The sequence below is a fragment of the Somniosus microcephalus genome, chromosome 30, assembly GCF_052327205.1.
Source record: "Somniosus microcephalus isolate GS21.2 chromosome 30, FLI_Smic_1.0, whole genome shotgun sequence".
Taxonomy (NCBI): Eukaryota; Metazoa; Chordata; class Chondrichthyes; order Squaliformes; family Somniosidae; genus Somniosus; species Somniosus microcephalus.
Window position 1 is genome coordinate 36,736,372 of NC_141016.1, and position 13,456 is coordinate 36,749,827.

A 13,456-nucleotide genomic window follows, 5' to 3' on the forward strand; every position below is an offset into this window, starting at 1 on the left:
CAAGTGCCACGTGCCAGTGAGCACAGAAACAGGAAGATAGCACAGGTGAATGCGTGGCTGGAGAAGTGGTGTAGGAGGGAGGGCATCAAATTCCTGGGACATTGTGACATGTTGTGTGGTAGGGGAGAATTTTACAGGCAGGGCTGGTTACTCCTGAACAGAGCTGGGACCAATGTCCTCATAGGGAGTTTAATTAGTGCGCTGGGTGAGGGTTTGAACTCATTTGGCTGGGGAAAGGGCACCAGGACGCAGCAGCAGAGAGGAGAGACCAGGTGCATAGAAATATCATAAGAACAAACAATAACTTAGTGAGAGCAGTAAGTAAATGGAGGTAAAAAACATAGCCGACTAGCATGGTGTTTGAATGCATGTGTGTTATTGCGAGGACTGCTACAAATAAAGTTGACGAGCTACAGGTGCAAGTTGCCACATGGGGTTATAATAAATTCAGTAGGATGGAAAGCTGGCTTAAACATGGCCAGGAACATGAACTAAACATTCATGGTTATAATGTAGTAAGGAGGGAGAGGGAAGGGGAAAAGAATGGAGGGCTGGCAGACTTGGTCAAGGATAATACTGCCGTTATAGAGAGGGACGATATACTAGATGGTCCAACACTGAATAGATTAGCTTAGACTTAAGGAACAGAAAATGAGCTATACAATTCTGAGGAATGAAACAGTAGTGGATCTAATTCTGGGTAACGAAGTAGAACAAGTGCAGTGTGACTCAGAGTGAGAACAGCTGGGTAATAGTGATCATAATATAATTATGTGTAAGTTGTTATGAACATGGTGCAAGATAAATTAAAGGTGAAAATAATCAAATGGAAAAGAGCTAAAATTTCACTGATTTGTGAAGGGATCCAGCACATCTGGACAAAAGGCCAGGAAAACAGTAAAGGTACAATGACCGGCCTTGATGGCGGAGATATTTTGGGTACAATACAAACATATCCCCATAAAGAGCAACATTCGGGCATCCAAAACTAGAGCTCCCTGGATGACAAAGGAAATAGAGATTAAAATAAAACAGAAAACAGAGATTTATGACAAAAGAAAGGTACAGAATACAATTGAAAACCAGGCAGAACACAAAGAGTGAAGAGGGCAATTGAAGAAGGATATAAGAGCAAAGAGAGAGTATGAGGAAAAGATTAGCTTGTAATCTAAATGGGAACCCGAAATCTGTTATAAACCTATAAAAAAGTGAAAGGATAGTTAAAGGAATTGTGAGGCCGATTAGGGGCAACAAAGGAAATATTATTGTGGAGGCAGAGGGCATGACTGAGCTGCTGAATGAATACTTTGCATCTATCTTCACAAAAGAGGAGGATGAAGTTATGTCGGAGTAGAGGAGTGTGGAGTAGCGATATTGGATAAGATAAAAAAAGAAAGGAGTTGCTAAATATGTTGGCACCACACAAAGTTAACAAGTTACCCGGTCCAGATGGGATGAATCCTAGGTTGCTAAGCGAAGCTAGGATAGAGATAACAGACGCTCTGACCACAATCTTTCAATCTGCTTGGACATTGGAGTGGTGCCAGAGGGCTGGAGGATTGTAAATGCCAGACACCTGTTGAAAAAAGTGGAGAGGCATAAACCAGGAAACTACAGGCCAGTCAGTCTAACGTCAGTTAGACAACTAGAGACCACTGTCAGGCACAGCATTAATTCTCACTTGGAGAAGCATAAATTAATAATAGACAGCCATCACGTATTAGTTAAAGATAATTTGTTTCTGATTAACCTGATTTATTTATTTGATGAAGTAACAGAGATGGTTGATGAAGGTACTGCAGTACATGTTGTATCTATGGACTTTCAAAATCCATTTAATAAAGTGCCTCACAGAAGGTTCATTCCGAAAATAAATGCTCACGATATTGAACGGACGGTGGTAACTTGCGCAGTACATTGGCTAAGGAATAGGAGGCAGAGAGGAGTGGTGAAGAGATGTTTTATCTGACTGGATAGAATTATGAAGCGAGCCCCCCCAGGGGTGAGTATTAGAACAATTGGTTTTCTTGCAATCTATAAATGACCTGGACTTGGTTATAGGGAATACAATTTTGAATATTGTGGGCGATATACATTTATGCAACGGATTAAATAGTGAGCATTGTTGTAGCAGAATTCAGCAAGACATAGACATATTGGTGAAATGGGCAGACGCATGGAATATGTAATTTAACGTGGCTAACTGTGAAATATTGCACTTTGAGTGGAATAATATGGAGAGACAGTATAATCTATTTTGAGGGGTGCCAGAACAGAGGAAACTGGGGAGCATATTGACAAATCTTTGAAGATGACTGGGTAAGTGAGAGGGTGGTTAAGAATGCGTATGGGACACTTGGCTTTGTAAATAGGGGTATTGAATATAAAAAACGAGGAAATAATGCTAAAACTTTACAAATCTCTGGTTATGCCTCAGCTGGAGTATTGGATACAATTCTGCGCACCACACTTTAGAAATAATTATCGGGCTATAGGCAAAAAGCTGGGAATGTGGAACTAAATTGAACAACTCTTTCAAAGAGCCGGCACAGGTGTAACGGGCCGAGTGGCCTCCTTCTGTTCTGTGTGATTCTGTGATCCGGATGCGGGGTCGGTGACTCATTTCGTTTATCAGACTCACACAGCTCAACGGCAGTGGGTGGAACCTGGGCTCTTTGCATCTATTAATGAGCAGGTTCATTCTCATTGGTGTATTTTACCAGGCTGCAATTCACGGTTAACTCCTGTCAAAATCTATCGGTTATTTTGAAAGAAACATTGGTTTCTGCACAAACTGTTATCAAAGAATTAAGTCCCAGTTCAGTCGGGGTGTCGGAAGGTGCTGGAGGTCCCGCTCGGTATTTGCGAACAACATTCGGTTAATGTTCAGGTCCCGTCACTGTAACCGGCTCCGGGGACGATGCTGCGGTCCTTCCTGACCCTCTTTTTACTGCAGCTTCTCAACTGTGAGTCATCGCTGATTATTATTATTGTACTCTGTGCCTCATTAATATAGTTATTGGTCTTTACTACTGAACACATTGAGATGATGTGGAAAGTAAATGTTGTTTTCTTGAATTTTAATCCTGTCGTAGAGTTTAATGCGATTTCGGGACTGGTTTCTCCATCTCCTTCCACCTGCGGCTCGTGTACAGACAGAGCAGACTGGAGTTGAAAATCTAACCGGATTATTTAAACTGAGCCTGTTCGAAGTAGAGCGCGTTCACTGATAGAATAGAGTGTATCGGAGTCTGGGTCCATTTACAGAAACTGGTATATTTTAATCAAGTTTGACATTAATTGGGATCGTATGAAGTGAATACTGAAATTGTTTATTTAATTTGTAGAATATTCATTGAAAACATATTTTGGGCTGTTTGTTTTAGTTTCAGTTCCATCAACTTCAAATAGGGAATCAATTCTCCATTTCTGTCGGTGACAATCAGCGTGTTTAGAATATTGTTCATCTGATTAACGCTTATTTTAAATTCCCAGTAGAGATTTGTGTTAAATTTAGATTTAAATCCGAAATCGGTCACAAATACCCCGGCAGTTTTGCTTTATTTTTTTCCATGCGGCTCTTGTACAGACAAAGCAGACTGGAGTTGAAAATCTAACCGGATTATTTAAACGGAGCCTGTTGGAAGTAGAGCACGGTCACTGTTAGAATAGAGTGTATGGGAGTCTGGGGTGTAAGTGAACTCACTGAGTGTAGAACACCAGTCAAAGCTGCACCTACTGCCGACTGAACACACACACACATTTCATTCTCAGATATTTCTCAGTAGAAGTGCTGTCTGACCCCAGCGTTTTGCAGCGACTGGAGCTAACAAATAGTTTGTTCAGAGTTAGAGTGTTGTACAAGGTCCACAATATTGTATAAAAACTATTAACCAGAGGGACAATCAATATTGTTTCAATTAGCATTAATTATTAGTATTTTAATACACTATCCCAAAAGATGTCACTGAAACTTCCTAAATCTCCGGGGAATTTACCGTGTGAGTGTTGTTGTTTCGTTTATCTATGGATACGCTTTTTATTCTTATATTATGTATCTCATTAATACAGTTATTGGTCTTTACTACTGAAGACATTGAGGTGATGTGGAAAGTAAATGTTGTTTTCTTGAATTTTAATCGTGTCCTGTAGAGTTTAATGAGATATCGAGACTGGTTTCTCCATCGCCTTCCACCTGCGGCTCCTGTACAGACAGAGCAGACTGGAGTTGAAAGTCTAATTGGATTATGTAAACTGAACATGTTAGAAGTTGAGCGCGTTCACTGTTAGATAGAGTGTATCGGAGTCTGGGGTGTAAGTGAACTCCCTGAGTGTAGAACACCAGTCAAAGCTGCACCTACTGCCGACTGAACCCACATAGAGATTTCGGTCCCAGATATTTCTCAGTAGAAGTGCTGTCTGACCCCGGTGTGATAGTGAACTGAACTATTTAAACAACTTTATTGAGCATTAGAACGTTGGCTGAGGTTTTTAAATATTGTGTAATAAAATATTAACTAGCGGTGGAAACAATATTGCATCAATTAGCATTAACCATTAGTACAATTATAATTAAAGACGTTCTCCAAATATTGATATTAATAACATTTCCTAAGTGTTTGCAGAATTTGCTGTGTTTGTTGTTGTTTAGTTAGTGATTATCTTCCAAGTTATGAACTTTTAATATTAAAATATTTTTTCTATTTAATACATTTATATATACAGACTGATGTAATAATGACATTTTCTCAGTCTCGGTCCACATGCCCCACACTTTTCATACAGTGTCATGTAGAAATTAATGAGATATTGGAGCTTGTTTCTCAATCTCTCTCCACCTGCTCCATAATTTTTATACAATGTCATGTAGGGTTTAATGAGATTCAGGGATTAGTTTCTCAATCTCCTTCCACATGCTCGATATATTTTGCTGAGGTTTTTGGTCGGTGACTCCGTTCAGTTTCTCTCTGTTTCCAGTGTGTGTTTGCTTATATTTATTAATCTCTATCAATAACAAATGCTGGTTCACTGACAGGGAAACGTTATCTCACTGTTATCAGATACTTCGTGAGTTTAACGAAAAATATTTCTGTGGTTCAATTTATTATATTTTACAAAACTTATTGGATACTAAAATCCTGTTTTGTAGATAATTTAAATAACATTTTCTGCAAATCATTGAACGAAATCAGAAAATGGGTAAATTTTATTCAAATTTGTCATTTATTTGGCTCATATAAAGTGAATATTGAAATTGTTATTTAATTTGTAGAAGTTTCATTTAATACATATTTTCAGCTGTTTGTTTGAATTTAAGTTCCATCAACTTCAAATAGGGAATCAATTCTTCATTTCTGTCGGTGACAGTCAGCTCGTTTAGAATAAGGTTAATGCCATTTCTCTCTCCACGGATGTTGCCTGGCCTGCTGAGTTTTTCCAGCGTTTGTTGTTATTTCGTTCAGAATATTGTTCATCTGAATAACATTTTTTAAAATTCCCAGTCGAGATTTGTGTCAAATTTAGATGTAAAACCGAAATCCGTTACAAATACCGCGACAGTTTTGATTTATTTTGTCCCCTGCGGCTCTTGTACAGACAGAGTAGACTGGAGTTAAATTTCTAATCGGATTATTTAAACCGAGCCTTTTGGAAGTAGAGCGCAGTCACTGTTAGAATAGAATGTATCGGAGTCTGGGGTGTGAGTGAACTCACTGAGTGTAGAACACCATTCAAAGCTGCACCTACTGCCGACTGAACCCACACACGTTTCTTTCACAGATATTTCTCACTAGAAGTGTTGTCTGACCCGGTGTGATAGAGTGAACTGAAATATTTAAAAACTTTATTCAGCATTTGAATGTTGGATGAGGTTTATAAATATTGTCTAATATAATATTAACTAGTGGTGAAAACAATATTGCAATAATTAGCATTACATATTAGTACAATTATAATGAAATACACTCTCCAATAATTGATGTTAGTAACATTTTCTAAATCTTTGGATAATTTGCTATGTGAGTGTTGTTTAGTTAGTGATTATCTTCAAAGTTATGAACTTTTAATTTTAAACTATTTTTTCTATTTAAAAATGTTATATGTACAGACTGATGCAATAATGAAGCTTTCTCAGTCTCAGTCCACATGCCCCGTACTTTTCATACAGAGTCATGTAGAATTTAATGAGATATTGGAACTTGTTTCTCAATCTCCTGCCACATTCTCCATACCGGTCATACAGTGACATGTAGGGTTCATGAGATTTCGGGATTTGTTTCTCAATCTCCTTTCACATGCTCGATATTTTTGCTGAGGTTTTTGGTCGGTGACTCCGTTCAGTTTCTCTCTGTTTCCAGTGTGTGTTTGGTTATATTTATTAATCTCTATCAATAACAAATGCTGGTTCACCGACAGGGAAACGTTATCTCACTGTTATCAGATACTTTGTGAGTTTAACGAAATATATTTCTGTGGTTTAAATTTATTTTATTTTATAATCTGATTGGATACAAAAATCCTGTTTTGTAGATAATTTAAAGTACTTTTACTGCAAATTATTGAACGGAGAAAAAAGCATGAAATGTATCTCACTCCCTGAATCATTTTCACAAATTGCGTGCTGATCAAATTCAATTTGAAGAAAACGGGCATATTTTATTCAAATTTGTCATTCACTGGAATCGCATGATGTGAATATTGAAATGCTTTATGCAATTTGAAAATTTCCCTTTTGAAACATATCTTGCGTTGGCTGTTTCTTTTTAAATTCCATCAACTTCAAATAGGGTAACTTTATCCATTTCTGTCGGTGTCATTCTATTCAGATATAAGAATATTTTACAACTGAATAGCACTTATTTTTAATTCCCAGATGAGCCTCGAGTGAAACTTAGTTTTTAAACCGAAATCGGAGACACTACCGCAGCAGATTGTTTTATTTTGTCCCCCGCGGCTCTTGTACAGACAGAGCAGGCTGGAGTTGAAATTCTAATCCGATTATTTAAGCTGAGCCTGTTTGAAGTAGAGCGCGGTCACTGTTAGAATAGAGTGTATCGGAGTCTGGGGTGTAAGTGAACTCATTGAGTGTAGAACACCAGTCAAAGCTGCACCTACTGCCGACTGAACCCACACACATTTCTGTTACAGTTATTTCTCAGTAGAAGTGCTGCCTGACCCAGTTCGGTACAGTGAACTGAACTATTTTAAATAGTTTATTCAGTATTAGAGCATTGGAGAATGAATTATAATATTGTTAAGTTAAATACTAACTAGATGTGGAACCAATATTGTTTCAATTTGTATTAATTATCAATATAGTCATTGTTAAGTTCACTCTCCAAAAAAAGTTACTGAAATTTCCACACACTACGAGATTGTGCGTATTGTTGTTTATTCAGTGATGATCTTCAAAATTATGAACTTTTTATCTGAAATTAATCATTCTATTTCATACATTTATATTAACAGTATCACGTAATAATTAACGTTTCTCAGTCTCCTTCCACATGCCACATGTTTTTATATAATGTCATGTCGTGTTTAATGAGATATCCGGACTGGATTCTCAATCTCCTTCCAACTGCACGATAACCTTTGCTGAGCTTGTCAGTCAATGACTTCATTCATTTTTTCTCTGTTTGCAGTGTGTATTTGTTATTTTTATTAATCTTGATAATTAAAAAAGTCTGGTTTCCTGAGAGCGAGACCTTCTAGCCCCGTTATCAGAAACATTGTGCGTTTAATGTAATATGTTACCGTGATTCATTTTATTTGATGTTATAAAACTGATTGGATACTAAAATCCTGTTATTGTAGCTAATTTAAAGAATATGTTCTGCAAATCATAGAACGGAGAAAAACATGAAAACATCACTCCCTGAATCATTTTCACAAATCGCGAGTTGATGAAAATCAATTTACAGATAATGGACATTTGTGATTCAAATTTGTCATTCATTGGGATCGTATCAAGTGAATATTGAAATGGTTTATGGAATCAGTGGAATTTTCATTTACTACATATTTTGGGTTGTTTGTTTGATTTTAAAGTTCCATCACCTTCAAATAGGGAACACTTGTTCAATTCTGTCGGTGACAGTAAACGTGTATTATATATTGCATCTGATTAACGCTAACTTTAATTTCCAGAGGCCCTATGTGTCAAATTTAGATTTAAAATCGAAATCGAACACAAATTCCGCGCCAGTTTCTATTATTTTGTTCCCTGCGGCTCTTGTATAGACAGAGCAGACTTGAGTTGATATTCCAGTCGGGGTTTCAAACCGAATCTGCTAGAAGTAGAGCACATTTACTGTTAGAATAGAGTGTATCAGAGTCTGGGGTGTAAGTGATCTCACCGAGTGTAGAACACCAGTCAAAGCTACACCTACTGCCGACTGAACCCACATAGAGTTTTCGGTCCTAGATATTTCTCAGTAGAAGTGCTGTCTGACCCCATGTGGTACAGAGAATTTCCCTAATTTTTTAAAATAATTTGTTAAGCTTCGGATTGTTGGACAAGGAATAACATTATTGTGAAGTTAAATATTAACTGGAGGTGAAACCAACATTGCTTCAATTAGTAATATTTATTTATGAAGTTCTTATCAAGTACACTCGTCAAAAATGATGCAATTGAAAGACCCTAAATCTCCCCGGGATTTGCTGTCGGAGTATTTTTGTTTCGTCAGTGAGAAACATAGAAACATAGAAGATAGGAGCAGGAGTAGGCCATTCAGCCCTTCGAGCTTGGCTATTTAATGAGATCATATCTGATCATCCAAATTCACTACCCTGTCCCTGCTTTCGCCCCATATCCCTTGATCCCTTTAGCCTTAAGAAATATATCTAACTCTTCTTGAATATATTTACTGAACTGGCCGTAACTGCCTTCTGTGGTAGAGAATTCCATAGGTTCACCACCCTCTGGGTGAAGAAATTCCTCCTCATCTCACTCCTAAATGGCTTACCCCTTATCCTTAGTCTGTGACCCCTGGTTCTGGTCTCCCCCGCCATCGAGAACATCCTTCCTGCATCTAGTCTGTGTTGTCCTGTTAGAATTTTATAATTTTCAATCAGATCCCCTCTCCTTCTTCTAAACTCCAGCGAATATAAGCCCATTTGACCCAATCTCTCCTCATACGTCATTCCTGCCATACCAGGTATCAGTCTGGTGAATCTTCGCTGCAGTCCCTCCATGGCATGAACTTCCTCCCTCAAATAATGCACCCAGAACTGCACACAATACTCAAGGTGTGGTCTCACCAAGGCCTTGCCTTCGATCTATTTTATTTCCTTTCCGCTTTGAAGAAGGGTTCAACCCGAAATGTCACTCTAATTTCTCTCCACCCATGTTGCCTGGCCTGCTGAGTTTTTCCAGCATTTTCTGTTGTTATTTGCAGCAAGACATCCTTGCTTCTGTACTCGAATCCTCTCGCTATGAAGGCCAACATACCATTTGCCTTCTTATCCGCCTGCTGCACCTGCATGCTTACCTTCAGCGACTGGTGCACAAGGACACCCAGGGCTCGTTGCACTTCCCCTTTCCCAATCTATTGCCGTTCAGATAATAATCTGCCTTCCTGTTTTAGACACCAAAGTGGATAAACTCGCATTTATTCACGTTATACTGCATCTGCCATGCATTTGCCCAATCACCCAACCTGTCCAAATCATACTTGATATTCTCGGCATCCTCCTCACAGCACACACGCCCACCCAGCTTTGTGTCGTCTGCAAACATCTAGTTCCCTCGTCTAGATCATTAATATATATTGTGAATAGCTGTGTTCCTAGCACCGATCCCTGCGGTATCCCACTTGTCATTGCCTGCCAATCGGAGAAAGAGCCGTTTATTCCAAGTGAGGATCGTCAAAACTATGAGCTTTTTATATAAAATTAAGCTTTCTATTTCATAGATTTATATGATCTGTGTCATATAATAATTAATGTTTCCCGGCTCTTTCCACATGCTCCATACTTTTTCTACAGAATCATGTAGTGTTTAATGAGACAACGGGACATGTTTCTCAATCACCTTCCACGTGTCCCATACTTTATATACATTGTCATGTACTGTTTAATGGGTTATAGGGACTTGTTTCTTTATATCGTTCCAATTGCTCAATAGATTTATATCGTGTCGTGTACTATTTAATGAGATAGTGCGACATATTTCTCAAACTCCTTCCACATGTCCCATGCTCTGGTAACTTTGTGTAACAAATCCTGATTTTGTTTGTATATTTAACTTCGGCAGATAGCGATCAGAGCGCTTTGTCCTGTTCTTGTCAATATTCGATGTTTGTTTGTTGATTTTCTAACCATGGTAACGTTTATCCAGACATTAGTTAAGGGCTATGGAGATATTTTGTTAGAAATTAATCTTTGCGTTGTTGACGCTCAGAGTCTGGATTGTTTGGCGTGAGCTCCCTCTGGTGTTTTACTGGAGGTTTTAACCTATAATTAAAGTTTTTCAATTCATTTGCTTCCAAAACCCAACAGGAACTCATTTAATTGTGAAAGCTGTTCAAGTCGGACTTGAATTAGTTTAATATAAAATAATTATTTTGATTCTTGACACACCTGGTAATCTGACATGAGAGGAATGTTGTTATAAACAGTCTGTTTTGACTCTATTTTGTAATCTCAAAATCACCAATTCTAACAGAAGCGCTGAGTTTTTAACGTTTTTGAGTAAATACTGAAAGAATATTCCCACTAGTCTGTCAATGGATAACAATAAAAGATGAATTTGCAGGACAGCAGAGTGTTGGTAAGGACTGCTGAGGCTCTCCTGGAGTGGAAGCTTGTAACGCTCTGTCAACATTACAGAACCCGGGCCAGAGCGAGACCAGAGAGATTCGGTTTGGAAACTGCTCTCATTCAAGAATTCTCGACAATCACTGCTGAGGACAAGAATCGGTGTCACGTTGTCTGTAATATATAACCGAGAGATTAGAAAGAGACCAGGTGATCTGGAGGGCAAAATATCATCAGGGGGATTAGGAGCAGGTCAACACACTGTCTCTAGTATATAACATTTAGAATAGAAAGAGACCTGGAGATCTGTGGGACACAATATCATCGGGGGGTTGAGAGCAGGTCAACATATTGGCTGCATTTTAAAAAGCAGCAAAGCTTAACCAGTAAACGAGAGGTCCATTAACCGAACATCATTAACGGGTAAAATGATGGACCAATCGAAGAGGACAGGTTACAAGACAATTCGCTCAGCAGGACCTTAATGAGGAACAGCCAGCACGGAGATAGGAGGCGTGAACCCGCCTGACAAACGGTTCATTTTGTTTTGTTTGAGGAATTTAGAAATAAAATGAGTGGCAGAAACTTCCAATTACAACTTTATGGAAGCTTTGAAATTTCCACGCGGAAAACATTGGATTAAACTAAAAGGCACCGAAATTCAGCACACAATAAGATAATCTATAATTTAATTTAAATTATATTTATGTTCCATCATGAACTTTGGAAGGGAATAATGTACTACACTATCTAACCTCACTGTGAGAGAGCCCTCAAATTCGGCTGCCCTCAAACGTTTGTCACTATTCTCCGGCTGCTTCATGATGACATGCAAGCCGAGATCCTGACCAGCGGATCTTCCACAAACCCAATTCAGGTTTGGACCGGGGTCAAGCAAGGCTGTGTCATCGCATCAACGCTCTTCTCAATCTTCCTTGCTTCAATGCTCCATCTCACCCTCAGTAAGCTCCCCGCTGGAGTGGAGCTAATCAGCAGAACAAACGGGAAACTGTTCAACCTCTGTCGCCTCCCGTCCAGATCGAAAGTCATCCCATCCTCTGTCATCAAATTACAGTATGCAGACGACGGCTGCATCTGCGCGCACTCAGATGTCGAATTCCAAACCATCGTCAACACCTTCACTGAACATACGAGAGCATGGTCCTTACACTAAACATCCATAAGACAGAGGTCCTCAACCAACCTGCCCCCGCCACACAGTACTGCTCCCCAATTATCAAAATCCATGACGAGCCCTTGGAAAATGTGGACCACTTTATATAACTCAGGAGCCTACAGTGAACAAGGGCAGACATCGATAACGAAGTCCAACACCGCCTACAGTGTGTCAGCACAGCCTTCTGTCACCTTACGAAGAGAGTGTTTAAAGACCAGGACCTCAAATCCAGCACCAAGTTTATTGTCTACAGAGCAGCAGTGATACACGCCCTGCTGTATGCCTCAGAGACATGGACCATGTACAGCAGGCACCTCAAAGTACTGGAGAGGTACCACCAATGCTGCCTCCGCAAGATCCTGCAAATCCATTGGCAGGATAGGCGCACCAAAGTCAGTGTTCTCGCTCAGACTAACATTCCCAGCATCAAAGCTTTGACCATGCTCGAACTGCTCCGATGGACAGGTCGCATCGTCTGCATGCCCGATAAGAGACTCCCAATGCAAGCGCTCTTCTCGGAGCTCTGACATGGCATGAGTGCCCCAGGTGGGCAGAGGAAACGCTTCTAGGACACCCTCAAAGCCTCCTTGAAAAAGTGGAACATCCCCACCGACAACTGGGAATCACTGGTGCAAGACCGCAAAATATGGTGTAGAGGCATCCATGAAGGCGCCGCACACCTCGACTCTCTTCGCCGGGAGCAAGCAGTAGCCAAGCACAAACAGCGGAAGGAGGGCACGTCAACCCAAGCACTCCACCCGCCCGCCCCTTCAACCAGCGTCTGTACCACCTGTGACAGAGAGTGAAGGCCCTGCATGTGACTCAGCAGTCACCTGAGAACTCCTTTTTAGTGCGGAAGCATGTCATCCTCGGTTCCGAGGGACTGCCCAAGAAGAAGAAGAAGAAGAAGAGTACTGTATCTGTTAAAAGAGCGGGCCCATCACCACCGGCTGCTCAGTGCAACTACACACGGGTAAACAATGGTGAGAGCACCATCAGCACTAATTTTCAGGGCTATGGGGAAAGGGCAGGGGACTGGGACTGATTGGATGGCACTTTCAAAGAGCCAGCACAGGCAAGATGGACCGAATGTCCTCCATCTGTGCTGTGTCATTCTCTGATTCTACAAGGAGCAGGTCCATCACCACCGCCTTCTCTGGGCACCTACACACTGGTAATAAATGGGGCCCGAGCACCGTCAACACAAGAAGAGAGTGCACCCAGGTGTCAGTGTGTTTTTGTGTGAATACTATTCTCGATAAACTGTAGGCACTTTACAAATGTCAGCTTGCTGCATAGATTGTATTTGCGGTTTTATAAGCAATGAAGAACAGATGAAATCACAGACCCCGGTATCACTTCTTTCGCAAAGTGACGGGAATTCTTACCCCAGAGTTCATTGCATTTGTGAATTTTCTTTCTGACAGTTTTATTAATTTCTTGCCCCAGAGAACTCTAATTCTCAATGTCTTATTTCAGGCAGACCTGGGAACATTCAAGCTGCCCCGTCAGGTAACT

At 40.1% G+C, this 13,456-nt stretch overlaps 1 protein-coding gene across 1 annotated transcript in view; it reads left to right on the top strand.

Moving 5' to 3' along the window:
- Window positions 1-791: 791 nt before the first annotated feature.
- The window catches only part of LOC147098145 (scavenger receptor cysteine-rich domain-containing protein DMBT1-like), a 530,447-nt gene continuing 517,782 nt past the window's right edge, over window positions 792-13,456 (top strand). Inside the window, exons 1-2 of the mRNA XM_085970833.1 lie at window positions 792-903; window positions 13,418-13,450. Coding sequence (XP_085826959.1) covers window positions 792-903; window positions 13,418-13,450 — 145 coding nt within the window. The remainder of the gene's footprint in view (window positions 904-13,417; window positions 13,451-13,456) is intronic.